This window comes from Salvia splendens, chromosome 2, assembly GCF_004379255.2.
Source record: "Salvia splendens isolate huo1 chromosome 2, SspV2, whole genome shotgun sequence".
Classification (NCBI taxonomy): Eukaryota; Viridiplantae; Streptophyta; class Magnoliopsida; order Lamiales; family Lamiaceae; genus Salvia; species Salvia splendens.
In genome coordinates, this window is record NC_056033.1 from 1,969,142 (window position 1) to 1,986,815 (window position 17,674).

Genomic DNA, 17,674 nt, shown 5'->3' on the forward strand with positions numbered 1-17,674 from the left:
CGCGGAATATGAAATGCGGTATAACACCGCTCACCAGGTACGTGCTCCTCCTAGTCCTTCTACATTTGATTTTGGTGGAGGGGATTTTTCCAATGTCATGATCGATCCCGACGTAGTATCACAATTGCAAGATCTATACGGTACTACAACCAATAGGACTAGAGCGACTAGTGAATTAGATATATATTTGGAATCGCGCTCTATTTTTCAAGATGCAGGTCCTCCTACTCAACAAATTGACGTCCTTAATTGGTGGGGAACACATGACAAAGAGTTTCCGATACTCTCCATCATGGCTAAGGAGATATTCGCCGTTCCCGCTTCCACCGTCGCCGTTGAACAAGCTTTTAGTGTCGGCGGTTGTATCCTAGACGACAAAAGGAGCAATCTCTCCGCCAAGAACATGGAAGCCACTATGTTACTTGACGATTGGGCAAAGGCGGACATGAGAGCACAAGAGCCGGATTTCGACTTCCGTGTAGAGAGTGATGGTGAAGAATTTTCTTCCGATGGCGATGACGAGGTCAGAAGCGATAGCACTCAACATTAGCAATGAGTCGACGGGGGCGGTGAACGGCGAGCACTGCCGACCAAAAAGGTAAGCAAGGTAAGAGAACTACGTGGGCTTTGATTCCTCAATAAAATTGTGGATACGTAGGCACCTCAACTTAAATTTGAAAAGTTTAACTTCGAAAGTTTAAGTTGAGCTCAAGCCCTTTTCAAATTTTTTTTTTCCCCCCTATTTCATAGATCATTCAGGATGCGGCTAAGTTGTACTTGAAGATCATTAAAATATATTCCCCATTTGATAAATATCAAATGCGGAATATATTTTAATGATCTTCAAGTACAACTTAGCCGCATCCTGAATGATCTATGAAATTTTTTCTCGGAATCAACCTTTTTTTCTTGCAAAATGTTGCCCATTTTCTAAGCAAACACATATCAGCACGCTATATACACTGATACACATTGCTGCATTTCTAATAGGGGCAATTTGATCTTCCAAAGCAATCAATGCATCTCGAACACACATAGTCAGAACATTATTCAAGCATCTAGCATGGAAAAAATCAGAACAAACTATCTATTAGTACTAATTTTTTCCATGCTAGATGCTTGAATAATATTCTGACTATGTGTGTTCGAGATGCATTGATTGCTTTGGAAGATCAAATTGCCCCTATTAGAAATGCAGCAATGTGTATATAGCGTGCTGATATGTGTTTGCTTAGAAAATGGGCAACATTTTGCAAGAAAAAAGGGTTGATCCCAAGGTAAGAGAACTACGTGGGCTTTGATTCCTCAATAAAATTGTGGATACGTAGGCAACTCAACTTAAATTTGAAAAGTTTAACTTTGAAAGTTTAAGTTGATCTCAAGCCCTTTTCAATTTTTCCTTTTTCCCCCCCATTTCATTTTTTTTTTAATTTACCTTCCGAGTCCGACGAGGCGACGAGCCGACGACACTTGTAAATTATATTACATTGTTGTATGTTGTTGTATTGTATACTTATGTATTGTAAATTGTAATGTATCGTTGTCCGTTACAACTCAAAATCAATAAAATTTATTTCATTTTCTCCTTATTCGTCTTATTTGTGCTTGAATTGTGCATTGTCTTGTTCCGATTTGTTGTATAAAGCCACATTTCAAATTTAAAAAAAAATAATAATAATAATTGAACCGGCGAAACCGCCGGTTCAAAAACCGGAACCGCCAAAACCGCCGGAAAATCGGCGGTTCCGAACCGGAACCGGAACCGTGAAATAGCCTCACGGTTCGGTTCCGCTTCCGCCAAAACCGGAACCGGCGGTTCCGAACCGGAACCGCCGGTTTTCGAACCGTGGGCAAGTCCGGGTAACCATGGATTTCGAAGCAGGATTCACGTGTGTGTTTCTTCTTCCCACAATGGGAGCAGATGAGCTTCGATTTATCCCCGTCGGTCCGTTTGTGCCATCCACCACCATTGCTACCGCCAACGTTCCGTTGGGGATGGGGCCGATGGTTTTGCCATTGGTGAGTCACGGCTAGACCAGCCCCGACTCCCTGTGCACCGGAGTTCTCTGTCTGGAGGACACTCGATCTGGCGTCTTCTCGCCGGAGGATGGCGTATGCCGCTTCAGCCGAGGGGAGTGGTTCTGTCCTTAGTATCTCCTTTTTGATGTTCTCATACTTGCTATTTAGGGCTACAAGTAATTGGAACAATCTTTGTTCTTGCTTCTCGGTATTGTATATCTCGATATCTTCTGCATATTTCATCGGGTTTGGGTGTCTCCGATCAATGGAGATCCATAACTCGTTCAATTTGGTCCATATTTCCTCCAATGGCTCCTCCTTCTGTTTTAACGTGATTGGTTTTGCATACAGATCGTATACTTGGATTTTGTCACTCCCGCTGGCATAAGTGACTTCGATGCTGACCCAAATGTCTCTGGCCGTCGGATATTGGGTCAATCGGCTCACCAGCCTTTGTTCCACGTTTTGGGTGAGCCATGTGAATACACAATGGTCAGCCTGCTGCCATTTTCCGAAGGCCGGGTCGGTTTTTGCCGGAGGGGGTGGTACTCCAGTGATGTGAGACATCATCCCCCTTCCACCGATTGCCGCTTTCATGAGGATAGACCACTGGGGATAATTGTCACCATTTAGTTTCTCTGCAATAACCAATGGTGAAGAATCAATTCTGTAGGTTTCTGGTGTTAATTCTGGAGGTTTGGTGGGTATTATTTGGTTCTGACTTTGTGCGATACTTGCTCGCATAAATTCGGCAAACATTCAAGCGAATTGCTCTGTTTCCGTTGGTTTTGGTGGGTCGTAGTTATCTGACATGTTTTTGTCTCTGCAGGATCTGCCGGGTTTTAGCTAAAAGGTTTGAGATTGGTCCGAGACAGTGATGAGACTACTCTGAATCTCACCCCTGCTCTGATACCATCTTGAGTTGTGTATCAGGCATATTTTGGGAGTTTGAGGGAGAGAGGCAGTAGAGAGAGTAGAGAGATCGATAATTCCTTGATGATATTATTACTGCAGAGACTCCCTCTTTATATAGGGATGATACATGTGTAATTAAGGTACAAGATCAATCAAGTATCAATCTATGATATAGTATCAATCAATTATCAATCTTCCTATTCTATTCTTGGAGCATAATTGTAGTCCATAATTGCCTTTATTCTTTGGTATCTTTTCCTTTGTTAACATAAAACGCCATCCCAGAATGCAAAGAATAAAACGCCAACATGGATGGCGTCATTGCCGTTTTACACTTCTTAAACACGCCAATCTTGTCGGTGTTTCTATATTGATAAACACGCCAACAAGGATGGCGTTTTTATTTAAACACGCCAACCAAGTGGGCGTGTTACACTTTAAGCTGTATTTGTATAGAATCAGTCGAAATTGTAAAACGCCGACCGTGGTGACGTTTTTATTTAATAAAACGCCAACGAGGTTGGCGTTTTTCCCATAGATGGAACAATTAACAAAGTGGGTACATTTTCGTTATTCTAGTTGTAGACTCCCCCACGGATCCGATTTTCTCTTCTCAAACACCCTCTTTGACACTTTCCTTTAGATTTCTCTTCCCTTCACTGGCACGTAGTCGAGTTCACATCAATAATTAATATTCGGTCCGATTTAAATAAAATGATCGAAGCTACCCAAAGTTCTAAATTCAAATATTAGGACAGTAGTGAGTAATAGCAGAAGTACATTTATTTATTTATATTAACATACTAACTAGTACTATACCATATTTTCTAGTAATGCCACTACTAATATTCATATTTCTCGTTTTATCGTTCTTTAATGTTTCACACGAAATCTGAGTCTATTTCTCATAATTAGTACTCATATTTCAATAACTCTTTATAATTACATTCCCTCTCAGTTATTCCACTTAGACACAATCAAGTACTACTAAAACTTGTGTAGCAAACAATTGAGATGTGATCATTGAACTTACAAATCAAGATAACCATTACTAACACAAAAATGTACACTAAATAAAATATTCTTCACGCCTCCAGTTTTAAACATCTAAAAGACATGAGCTAGAATTTCTAGAAACAAAATTGTTGATTATTACGTCGCTCAATTAACAAATTCCTAATTAATGAAAAGCTGCTGAATAAACAAAACCGTCAAACCACAAACAAAGCAAGTCCAATGAAATATTAGACATGTATATAATTAGTTAATTATTTAATGAGAAGGCAGTTTGGAGAAAATTAACCATCCTTGATCATCGCCGTAAGAAGGCAGTAATGACATGCAACTTCAGTTTGCTTAGCGTTTTGTCCCACTTCATTAAGAAAGACAGACGACCAAGTATAAATCATAATTTAATTAGGTATTAATAATAAAAATAATTAAATATTATTAGTATTTGTTTTGGGTTATCTAGCAAATATAAAAAACTAGCAAAAGTTTTAGCAAAAAAAAAGTGATGGCGAAACCTTCTAAACCAGACATTATTGTTGGCTTTGAAATTAACCCAAAATAGATCAAAATTTGGATAAAAACACCCAAAATAAGATGCCTAATTAAATAATTAATTAATTAGCCCAAAACAAACAGGCCTAATACGTGGGAACAATCAGTTGGCCCAATACAGACAGCCCGCAACCGAAATTAAAATAGAAATATGTTATTATAATTAATCAGCTATTAACTATAGATGGCGTTATATATAGTGCAAATAGAAATCAATACTCCTTTTAAAATAAGAACATTAATTTATTATTCTTCTTTTTTTTAAATTTACAAAAATATCCTTTTATAATATTATAATAAATACAAGGCACGCTGCATGCGTACTAACTAACTGAATATTAGTGTATATATTAGGATGATTCGTAACTAATTTAATATTGATTGTTAATTAAAGGTAAACATTAATACATATCTTTTGTGGAATGGCAGTGGCACAAAATATCTCCCGAAAATATAACTCTATATATAAATTGATGGCCAAAACTTGAAAAACACCAATTCGTCCATATTTATTTAAATTTATTATCATTTTTTTTTGTTGAAGTTTACAAAAAGCATGCAAGATTACGACATAAGAAACGAGTGCAATGAGAAATGGAGGCAAAGGACCTTGACCTTTGAGAGTGGAGACGTTTTTGTGGGGAAGGATCAAGAACTGGATCGTCTTCTGTCTCTTGTAGTCGATGATGAAGCACACCGAATTATTTCATTGTGGGGGATGGGTGGTGTCGGGAAGACTACTATTGCCACAAAATTATACAATCACCATAGGACCAAGAATTTCTTTGAATCCTTCGCATGGGTTTACGTTTCTCAAGAATGCCAGATGAGGTCGATTTTGGAGGATGTGTTGAAGCAGCTTAAAAAGAGTCCACATCAGAATATCTCAGGTTTAAGTGACACACAGTTGTTGGGGCAACTGTGTGAAATCCAGTGGGCTAAAAAGTGCATGGTTGTGATTGATGATATTAGGAAAATTGAACATTGGGATGGTCTTAATCATGCTCTCAATTTTGAGGGTACAAAAACCAAGATCTTATTGACTACACGAAAACATAATATCGCAAACATTGGATTTGCAATCAAAATTGGCCTCCTCAGTGACAATGAGGGTGGTCGGGAATTTCTTGAGAGGAAAGCATCGCCATACATAAATAGTCAAGGTAAAGTGAACCACCTCTTTTTCATTCATATTGTAGAATACTAGAAATATTGATCAATAACTATGCAAGAGTGTTTTTTTCTTTTTTCCTACAGGATTTCGATTCGAAGAAAATGGGAGAAAAACGGTAAGGAAGTGTGTGAATTTGCCACACGTAAATAATAGTGCTACTAATTTGGTAGACATTATCGTCTCAAATTCATATATACGACAATTATACTACTTATTACAAAGCTGAATTATTCGAACCCATTTAGAATATATGCTTCCGTCCGTGTTCACCTCAATCTCATGTAGTAATATTATTATTTTGTGGTGTTAAGTTATTAAAAAAATTTACAGTCTCTATCGTGTTTTATGTTGTGAATAAATATGAGTCCCTTAGTATTAAGTGATCGACTCATGGCTATGTGATAAACATACACTTGTAATTCAGTGAGTGAATAACATTGATATGATTTTGTCGTGTTTAATAGTTTAATTGAACATTAGTGTTTGGATGCATAATTAAATTGTAAGTATGAGACTAAATTGATTTCAAATTGCTGGAAGTTAATATTAGGACGACTAAAACTCATGCGGAGTATATGATTAGTTAGTTATTTAATGAGAAGGTAGTTTGGAGAAAATTAAGCATCCTTGATCATACTATATGACTGTAAGAAAAGAAATAATGACACACACAAGCCTAAGGGAGAGCTTAAGCCCTTCCCAAACTTTTTTTTTGTTGTAATTTTCTAGTTGTATAATATTATAATTTGTTGCTATTTTGTGTGAATTAATGTAGAAAAGCCCCTACCAAATTGACAAAGTATAAGAAAATTATTCTCACACAAAATTTGAATATATAGCCCCTAAGTTGGTTTGACTTGTCCGTAGCTAGTCAGTAAATGACATCAAATGTTAGCTTATCCTGGCCAGCAGCAAGCTAATTGTTCTTTAGAAAATGTTATCGAAAAATTTAGGGAGAATTAGATATATAGTCCTAGAAGAAATACATTAAGGCAACTCCCTCATGTTTCGTGTCCTTGTTCAACTGACTCCCTTACATGCCACTTTTCTTGTGTGCTTGTACCTTTTTCCTAGGAACTTCTACGACTATTTAGAAAACAATTCTTCTTCTTTTTCTTCTTATTCTTCACAATCATCACCCCTGTCTTCCTCTTCTCTTGGCGGAGGTTTGGTCTCTTTGTTCTATGCTTTTCGATCTCACCCCACGGTAAGAATGTTATTCGATCTTCTCCCCTAGCCTTAGTACGTAGTATGAGTATTTTTTGTGAAGAATACATTATTTTAAAAAAAAAACTTTGCTGGAAGATTTGAATGGGACAGTGTTTTTGTCTAAGCTAATTAATTAATGTGTTTCGAAGTAGTAGAATTTTTTATCATGTGTTTGAATACTCCATTAATCTGAAGTGGAGTAATAATTGAGTTGATAGAATATTTGTAGAATTGATCACTTTTACTCCATTGTTTGTTGGTTGATATAGTAGTTATATACATATTTGCAGATGGCGGAAGGGGTGGCTAGCATGGCTCTAAAAACCATTCATGATCTGCTGTTAGAGGAAGCTAAATTCTTAATAGGCGTGCGCAGCGAAGTGAAGACACTAGATGTCATTCTTAAGGAAATGAAAGCTCTTCTGATTGCCGCTGACAACAGAGAACGCAGCGAAGATATGGTTCGCCACTGGCTGAGGCATGTGAGGGAGCTGGCCTACAGAGCTGATGATACGATTAGTTTGTATGCAGCCATTTACGTTTCATCCAACAGAAGCCTGCGCCACAAATTCTCCTGCATCCTTACAGAGGGCTACTCTCTCCACAAGATTGGCTCTGAGATCAAAGAAATCAAATCCGAGATGGCAAGTCTTAACTCAAGAATGGTTTCGTATGGGATGCATAGAATCATTCAAGGGGAAAGCTCCACACAGCCTTTAGAGCCGATCGTCTCCATTGAGACTGAAGTTTTTGTTGGAAAAAAAGAAGAAGTGGAGCAACTTGTATCCCATTTAGTTGGTGATGAATCAAACCCTGTTATTTCCTTGTGGGGGATGGGTGGGATAGGCAAAACTACTATAGCCAAAAGAGTGTACAATCACCCTACCACCAGGCGCTTCTTCGAATCCTTCGCATGGGTTAGCGTTTCTCAAAAGTGGGACATTGAATCACTTTTCTTGAATGTCTTGAGGAAACTCAGCCCACTCCACAATACCTCGGGTTTGAGCGTCCCAGAGTTGGCAGAGGAATTAGTTCGAGTCCAAGAGGCTAAAAAGTGCATGATTGTCATTGATGATATTTGGAGTACTCAGGCTTGGCGCCAACTTCGGCGTGCCTTCAGTCCCAAAACAAAGATTTTACTGACCACGCGTATTCACGACGTCGCAAATATTGGATTTGCAATCAAGGCTCGCCTCCTCACCGACGACGAGGGCTGGGAGTTACTTAACATCAAGAGGAATGCACCTATACCCACCAATGTTCCAGGTAAATTATTTAATTCATACTAATGTAACAACATCAGTTGCATGGGAATTACTCCTTAACAACCAACTTTCTTTTTCCTACATGATATCACTCACAGCTGAAGAAAATAATATGCTTGAGAAAATTGGGAGAGAAATGGTAGCCAAGTGTGGGAATTTACCATTGGCCATTTCATTGCTTGGCGGGATACTGCGTAACAAGAAATCAAGTGCAGAATGGAAATCGGTTAATGAAAACTTAAGTGCTGAAAATCTGAATGATGAAATCCAGGAAGTGTTGCACTTGAGTTATCAAGACCTGCCATATTTTTTGAAGCCATGCTTTCTCTATATGGGTATGTACAAGGAAGACGAGGTCATTCCGGCAACTGATATATGTGTGTTGTGGATCGCACAAGGCATGATCTCGCAGCCGCAGGAGAATCGCGGAAATGAAATGCCGTTGATGGACATAGCACAACGCTACTTGACTGAGTTGGCATCTAGGTCAGTTGTAGAAATCACACGTGATGATCCTATTCGTGGGCAGACGACTAGAATGTGTAAACTCCATGACGCCGTGCGAGAGATGTGCTTGTCACTCGCAATAGATGAAGATTTTGGCTTGCGCAATTTGGATTATGAGGGTGGACCATTTAGTGGTTTCTTCCATGACAGTTTGTCACATCGCACAACGCGTCATTTGATTGTTTATCTGAAAAGCAAATTAGAAGAAGAAAGCAGAGAGCCCGCAGTCACTTATGACCAAGATACCACCAAAATTGTGCGATCTCTACTTTTCATCAATGACATGGAGGGATTACCTCTAACTCAATTTCCGAATAGAATTGTTCGTTTGAAGGAATTCAAAGTGCTCAAAACGCTATCTATATGCGGATTTGTTTTTGAGGGTAGAAAATTGCTAAAAGAGATAAGTAAACTAGTCCTTCTTCGGATTTTACGCTTGCGCGATTGCCTGTTTGACGAGCTACCATCGTCCCTGAAAAATTTGGTGTACTTGCATACACTGGATCTATGGAATAGTGGGAACGTTAAAATACCGAATGGTGTTTTGGATAAACTGTTACGGTTAAGGCATTTGATCCTTCCAGTATACTATGCTGAGAATTTAGAGGATTATAGAATGAGTTTGGAAGGTCTTGAGCAGCTAGAGACACTTGTGGGCTACAACAGTTTGGTGCACCAACTCGAATCCCCAACCCAAATGACCAACCTCCGACATTTTGAAGGCATTGTCCACGATAACCAAAGCTTGTCGGATATCATTAACGCCTTTTGTACAAGCTGGAATCATTGTAAATGTGGTGGACTTAGAATCAAACAAGGCTGCCATATTTCATCGGAGGAAGATTTGATGATTTTCAAGAAAGTGTTCAAACTTCACAATTTGTATATCTCTGTTCCGATAGAAAATCTGTTCAAGGAGTTGGAAAGTGAAGCATATACCTCAAATCTTCTTAGCTTAATCTTGTCCGAGAGTAATATTAAGGAGGATCCAATGGAGACACTGGGAAAACTTCCCCATTTAGTAGATCTGTGGATGACTGAGGCGTGCTTTTTGGGGGAAGAAATAACATGTCACGCGTCTTCCTTTCCGTCTCTCAAAAGGCTTGGAATAGAAGAATTACCAAACCTAAGAGAATGGAAAGTAGAGGAAGGAGCCATGTCCCTCGTTTCTGAGATTAGTATCCATGGCTGCCCTCTCTTGGAGATGGTTCCGGATGGACTCAGATTCCTCAATGCCTTAAAAGGCCTACAAATCAGTGGAATGCCTCAATTAGGAGAACGAGTGAGCGAAGGAGGTGAGGATTTCCATAAAGTGCAACATGTTCCTTCCATTGTGATCAGGTATGCTTCTTACTTATTCAAAGCTATTAGCACTATTATTCCATTTAGCTATGATTTCGAAATAATGTAGTACTAAACAACAACTATGATTCTGTTCATCATTTTTTGTCCTAATCATTCTTTGATTTTGCAGAAATTGAACACCATTTCAAGTGAAACAACATGAAGCTTATCCTTTTGATGGTTGTGTGTGATTTGCTCATGTCTTTTGAATACTTTTCTTGTTTGTTAGTTTGCAAACTATATGTTGCTGCAGCTGTTTATGATTGAGCAATACTTATTTGTATTTTGGATGCTCGTTAATATGTTTCGTTTTGAACTCAATTTGAAATTGATTGATCCTATCTATGTAATCGTTGGTTTTGTCTTTGAATATTGTTTCTTGTTTCTGCTGCTTATGACTATGCAATACTTATTAGTACTTGTTTCTTGGTTTATACTGAGTGTGAATGATCAGTTTTTTTAGTTAAATTGAGTGATCCCATCTGTTAATTGATAGTATAACCCCTCAGTTTTGGTTGATCTTGCTTTGGTTTCCTCTTGTTTTGAGTAACACGATTGAAGATGGCGCTTGCTTCACTTTATGGGATTCAATCTTTCAAAACTTATGTTGTTGTTTCAACGATAATCTCATTTTCAAACGAACTAGAGTTTTACTTTTGTTTTTGATTTTGAATTAGAAAAACATTCTTTGTGAATAGCCTTCTCTCTTTTATTTCCCCCAAAATGTTAGTTTTTGGATTGGTAATTTCAATCCATTTCTGTTCGAAAATTATAAAAGTCCGGTTTTATGTGAAAATTTTTTTCTAGGAAATGCAATTCATAGGTCAGGGAGACCAACCATTACAACTATCAGAGCAAACCACAATCTTCTTATGTTGTTGTCAACTAGGATCGACTACATATCAAGGGCCACAAACACCAAAAACTACAAATATATATATGTATTCACATTTCTCAGATGAAAGAATAATTATATTCATACATGATGCTTACAAATTCAAGCCCGCCAATCGCAGTTGAACACTACACAATACATACTTGTTCCCTCCAATGCTCAACATATGCTTGTCGTTGGCCATCATCGCGGTTTGATAAAAACTGAAACAAAACCTGATCCCCATCTGGCTTGGGAATGCTCACATTCCAATCCTTTGTAAACATTCCATCATAAAAGGTCATTTGAGCAACCAAGAAATCAACCAGAGGCTGATTATTTCGTTTCCAAAGCAGAACATCTTGAGAATCTCTCCACCCACTCCCCACTGAGGCATATCCATTTCTGCTATTTAAGGCTCGCTGGTTTAACCAGTGCGGCTGCATTAAACTTCATATAACTTGCCCGTATTACCATCTGCAGGCTGCAAATACCATGTCTACTTCTCTTCTGCATCATTGAAGAACACAAATTAAAACTAAGAAGAAGAAGCCTGTGTATTGTTGAATGTACAAAACTGTATACACAAAGCACCATCAACATCATTGAGAAAACTGTATGTTGTCGAACTGTATTTGTTGAAAACTGTATATACAAAACAACATCAAGTATTCTATAGTATCATCTAACAGTAGTAGGGCATTTGAGAACTCAAAACCAAAAAATAAAAACGACCAAGTAAGATAACACAATCCAGAGCCCCCGTGAAACACTACCTATAAGAAAAATTCAGCTTTTCCCCCTCCAAGAAAAGAAAGTGAACTAACTAGCAAACAAACATAGGAAATCTAGTACCATAAGCACTATTTACTGAAACAGCTGTAGCAGAAAGTAAGCCATCATTGCATGCTCTCATGTCTTTCATATCCTGCAAATAAAAACACTTCATATATAGCCTACTTAGCTCCAAATATGTACAAGATTCCACAGCAACAGTGATAAACTACCCTAATTGTGAAAAAATCAAAATGCAGTACCACCAATAACTTTTAAAGCACGACTGCACGAGCACAAAACATTTCTTCACAATTGCTGCTTCGCTCATAGCAAGTAAGGAACATTTACAAAGAAGCAATAAGGAACATACATATAAGAAATCTCCAATTAATTGTACAGAACATATATTATATCATTGTTTTGTGATTGCACATAAACTTGAAGATCCTTATTTTGTCACTAGAATTGAAATAGCGATTTGTATATGAAGTTAGGAGTCACCTTCTTAGGAGTAGTTCCAATTTGTGGTAATATTTGTACAGTCTAAAAGCAACAGTTGCGGGGCAGTAGCGATGTGGCTTCTTCACTTCGCCGGTGGTCGAATCCAGTTTAAAAGGCTTCCCATCTTGCTATTGCTATCAAAGCGTTAAACCTTCAAAAATTAAAAAAAGAAAAATCATAACCTTCTAAAATAATAAGCTTTCCATCTTGCTATTGCTATCCCTTGGAAGCAGATTGCAGAGCACATACAGAAGGGCAGATTTCTCATTAGCAGTTTAAAATTTTTGGGCAAAATGAGTTGAAAACTGAGAAGTTAGAAAATTGTGAATTAGGGGGGAAATGTTGGTCGAAAATTTTACGGGAAAACTTGGGTATATTTGGAGCCCATTTTTTCTAATTTTTAAGTGAAAAAAAATCTCAATAAATTATGTACGGCTCTTAGCACAAGTGCCACTAAATAATTCTCTTTAAGACATATTTGGAAATGCAACATTAGTTTAGGATATCAGTGTGTAAAAGATAAGTGTAATGAGTGACTGCAGTTTTTATAAAGTGTCACAAACTAGGGTGTAGTATTAGACTATTTTTATAGCAGTGCACTATCACATTCACAGTTTAATTCCAACCTTAGCTAATGAAAATATTACTACTTCAACCAAAACAATTCACTCATCATTCCATCATGAAACTTATTTTAGAGACCAGATACTAAATATTCCTATTCTCATCAATCCATCACAGTTACATAACAATCGAACAGCAGAAAAACTGGGTAGAAATAGCAACTCCCTGATTGATTACGTGTGAAAACAATATGAAATTCTGGGCTTATGCAGACAAGTGATAAGAATCAATAATCATCTCTAATGAATTTTCTAATGAATATAAACTATAAATAATCTAATGTTGTTCCCATTATTCTACCTGCAATTGTTTCCTTTAATACAAACAAGCATCACCAAACTAATGGGATTAACTACGCAGTAATAGCACATTCACACGGCCCAATCTCCTAATTACTCTATTTTCACAATCAGAAACAACAGAAAAATGAGTCTAATCATACAACAAAATCTTTCTTCTTCAGCATCCTCTTGCCGTCAAATTTCTACTTGTAATTATAAGAAACACATATATGACAGCAATAATAAACTAATACAAGTACTGGGCCTCCATTTCAGCTCATCAGCATAAATTTGGCGGCAGTGGGTTTCATGTGTACGGGAAATGAAAAAACAAAGGAATCAAAAGAATATAACTTACTCTAACGAGATTGTACAAATTCTCCAAGTTTATCCCACACCTCCAGAGCTGCAGCTTTGTACTGTCCTGATGTGGCTTTATTTATAGCAATAGATCCATCACTCCATCAGCATGTTTCTTAAGTCCAAAAACCCAAGTAAGATTCTTTTCTGAAGGGAGATAAGTAAGAGTCCAAGTATTGTTTGTAAGTAAAGCAAGGAATTCCTCTGTCATAGCAACACACTTCGATATAGGAATAGGAATAGCAATAGCTGAATGGGGGAATAAGTAAATAAAGCTCATACTCACTGGAATATGAGAAATTTGGGTTTAAAAATGCGATGCTTGGATATTGTGAGATCATATGATGGTGATTGGGGTTAGCAATAGGAGTGGTGAAGAGATAATAGGTGATGAGGAAGAAAGAGGAGTTGGAGATGAGGAAGGATTAGACTTAATTACATGAGATGGGGAAGGTATACATTAGGGGGAGTAATCATAGGAGAGGAAATAATACCAGGTGGAGAAATAAGGGATGAGCTAGAACCAGGCAGAGGAAAGGAAGAAGAGATGGGATTAGGGAGGTCAGTGGGAGCAGAGAGGGGCTGGGAAGCTTGACAGGTAGTTTTGTATGTGAAGACAGACTCATGAAAAATTACACACAGTTCAAAAAGACTCGACGTTTAAGAAACCAAAATGTGCTTAAATAACCATGCCAATTTACATTAAACACACTCTAAACAACAGTAACATAAGCTCAAATGCAATGCAACCAATTAAAGCATCAAGATCATAATTAAACAGTCACACAATGTGCTTACTCTTGTTGAAGATTTGAACTGCCACTCCTTCCCAAGCACAAAATGCCACCACACCACGCAATCCCAACTCGATCCCTGCTGAAATTCTTCTAGACGCTTCCCCCTTTCATCTGCTTCAGAGACTCCATCGTTCAGCATTTCCTCCATACCCTTAATTGGATTCTCCTTCACCCTAATCAGCTAGTCCCAAATTGCAATCTAAGTTGCTAATTTGGGGTTAATGTTGGAGAAGTCGAGTGGGACGATTGGATTGAATTGAATCGAGGAGGGTGACAGCGGAGGGTGCGGGCATTCTGGATGAATTCGGTGTGCTTGAGGTGGCGGTTAGGGTTACTGATGTCTGATGAAGCAGTAGCGGCGCGTCTGCTACACGCGGTATAAAATGCGTATATCTTCTCTTTTAAATTAAACCAAATTTTTTTACTCCATACAGAATTGATTCTGAACATTGTCAAATGAATACCCAACATGTATCTTTCTACCCAAAATGTTAAAACTTAAACACTTCTTTTGATCACTTGTAAGTTTAACCATTCCTTAATAACATCATAGTCGGGGATGAAATAGGTGACATTGTGACAATAACAACCAGTTGGGAATAATTTATTATTTATTAGTCCAGAATGAGAGAATATGAGACTTCCCATACACATTGTTATGATAGCAAGCATTTGTTATTATCAAATACTACTATTAACTACATGCTACTGAAGGGCTAATGTACCATTTCCAATAAGAATTAAATCAAACGCCTTCCTAATTTACAGAACCTACCAAATATCCCAAAATGCAGTACTACACGGTTATGATTGGACTCTGTGATTATAGGGTACAATCTAATCAGTACATGGAAGAGAGAGGGAGGGGATCCCCTGCTGTGGTGGGGAGTAAAAGGTGTGGAAGGGCACTTAATTTGAAAAACAATCACTGAAATAATCATGACATTCAACTGCTTCACGACATTTGCTGATTCCACACTGTCATCCTCAAAGCGCACGAAGAACTGCAGGAAAAGCATGTTATTTGTGATTTATAATGTTCCCTTGGAAGGATTGCTATCAACTTATATTAAGCCAAGTCTTACTTGCATTTGTTGTTTAATATGATCAAATGAATTTTATAAGTGGTCATATCCAGGCGTTGTATAGCCAAATTAGTTATAATCATCATATTAGCATTGCTCCAAACTAACCTCTGTGTGCAAGAAAAAACATTTTACGCATATCGCAGCTAATGTTCATGTATGATGGCAATAACATACTATTCAAATAGACTGGGTATCACATTTCCTTTTGAGAAACCAAAATGTGCTCAACTAAACATGCCAATTTACATTACACACACTCCAAACAATAGAACATAAACTCAAATGCAACCAATTCAAGCCCAAAGATGTACAGCTCCTGTCAAAGATTTCAATGTGGACAGTCTTTGAACTCCCACTCCTTCCCAAGCACAAAACGCCACCTTTCGATCCCTACTGAACGCTTCCCCTTTCATCTCACATCAGTGGGAATAAGAATTCCATCTTCACAAACGGCCCAATCTCCTAATTTCTCTAATTTCACAATCATGAGCCTAATCATACAACAAAATCTTTCTTCTACCTATAATAATTATAAGAAAACACAGCAATAATAAATTAACAAATACAAGACACTCTACTCTCACTTCAGCTCAATTCAGCTCAAAAGTCGTCAAATTTAACGGCTCATCATCATATATTTGGCGGCACTGGGTTTAATGTGTACGAGAAATGAAAGGAATCAGAAGAATATCACTTACTCTAACGAGATCGCACAAATTCCCCAATCTTCGTCGCTCAATTCGATTCCTCTGCAGAGACTCAATTGAATCGGAGGATAAGGTCATCGACGAAGGGCTTCCGCTTTCTGGATGTATTAATGAAACCGTGGTGGCGCGTCTGCTACACGCGGTACGTATACACTATTGATTTTTACTCCATAATTTTTCAACGAATAACCAACATAGCCATTTTTCTTTCTATAAAACTCTCAAAATTCAACTACATTTATTTTTTCTTTAAACTTAAACCCAAAAATGTTATGCTTTATTTTATCAATTTCCTATAATACTTCTTCAACAAGAATTCAAATTGTACGAATGTGGGATTTAAATTTATTCCTTGTTCTTAATTCAAAGAATTATACAACCAAAGTTGATGGAATTAGCTAACTTAATTATCTAAACTTAATTTTTCAATTCCCCCTTCAAGCTCCAATTTTAAATTGATAATTCCATTGAAGCCCCCACATACGTTCATATGTAATTTATTTTCATTCCATTTATGAATACTCAACATTTTTAAAAAGCACCAAATTGATAGCCAAAAGTTTCTCGCTAATCTCTAGTTCCCCTTTCAAAATTGGATTTTGCTCACTAATTAAAGTTCCAAGCATAATATACATGTTACTTCCACCATTAAAACAAGAAATAATACGATACTCCTATAATTTTTCTCTGAAAAGATTGCTAGTTTCTTCCAACTTTAATCATCATACAAATTTCAACATATAAATTTTTTAATTAAAATATTACAGTAGTCTACTTAATTAAAATTCTTTGAGATTTCGAACAAGTCGAAAACACTAATCTTATACTAACTTTTAAGTTATAATACGAATTCTTTACATTCTAAATAAAAATCTCAACTATTATCCCATTATTATATGAAACATATGTGCATGTATTACAAACCAATATATACATGTAAGATTCTAAGACATAGCAATATATATATATATATATATATATATAGACACACATGTATCATGTGATTATTATCCTATAACAACAATTAGATATCCCAATTTGTGATTGTTGAATTGTGCCCGTTGGTATTCATTTGGAACACGAACCCGGAGCTTCTGGTCGACTAGATCCGTTGTGGCTAGATCTAGCCGAGCTGACACCGGCAATTGCAACCTCTGAGTTGACAACGGGGGCAGGTCGACACCACGGCTAGTACGTAAGATTACCTTAGACATGTTGGGATGAACTTGGGTCAGGTGCGCATGTACAGCACCTTTTATCTTTGTCTTGGTGGTGTATATCACAAAATGGGGGCCCACTTCAACCTTTACTACAGTGTTGGGAATCACAGGGAGCTCCAAGAATTTGGAGAGATTGGCAGGGGATTCAGTATGCTTTGTTTTCGCCTTTGCTTCCATTTTTTCATTTTGAGTTACATATGATTGATTGATTTCGCCTAGTGTATATAATGGATGGGATTTGGAATACCTTGTTACTAAGAAATGCATTAATGAATCGTTCAAAACATTACTCTAGTGTAAAAAATGGATGTAAACCTACTACTAGCTAGGCTATGACTTTAATGCACGTTCAAATAGTATTCAAAACCTTCAATGTATCTTTTTCACACTTTTAAAAATAATTTTATCCAAAAACTAGTCTATACACTTAAATAATTTTATCCAAAAAC

At 37.3% G+C, this 17,674-nt stretch overlaps 1 protein-coding gene and 1 long non-coding RNA gene across 2 annotated transcripts; one reads left to right on the top strand and one right to left on the bottom strand.

Annotated features, from left to right (window-relative positions):
* Window positions 1-6,843: 6,843 nt before the first annotated feature.
* Window positions 6,844-10,343, top strand: LOC121770762 (putative disease resistance protein At1g50180). The gene is made up of 4 exons (XM_042167536.1): window positions 6,844-6,878; window positions 7,171-8,146; window positions 8,244-9,993; window positions 10,127-10,343. Exons 2-4 carry the CDS (start codon window positions 7,171-7,173, stop codon window positions 10,131-10,133), a joined length of 2,733 nt encoding a protein of 910 aa, XP_042023470.1. The 5' UTR covers window positions 6,844-6,878; the 3' UTR covers window positions 10,134-10,343.
* A 576-nt stretch (window positions 10,344-10,919) lies between these two features.
* Window positions 10,920-17,401, bottom strand: LOC121782699. Its single transcript, XR_006046446.1, has 5 exons — window positions 15,997-17,401; window positions 14,212-15,214; window positions 13,412-13,528; window positions 12,149-12,299; window positions 10,920-11,380 (listed from the first exon to the last, which is right to left on the bottom strand). It is a non-coding gene; the product is annotated as an uncharacterized LOC121782699 (long non-coding RNA).
* Between the last annotated feature and the right edge of the window lie 273 nt (window positions 17,402-17,674).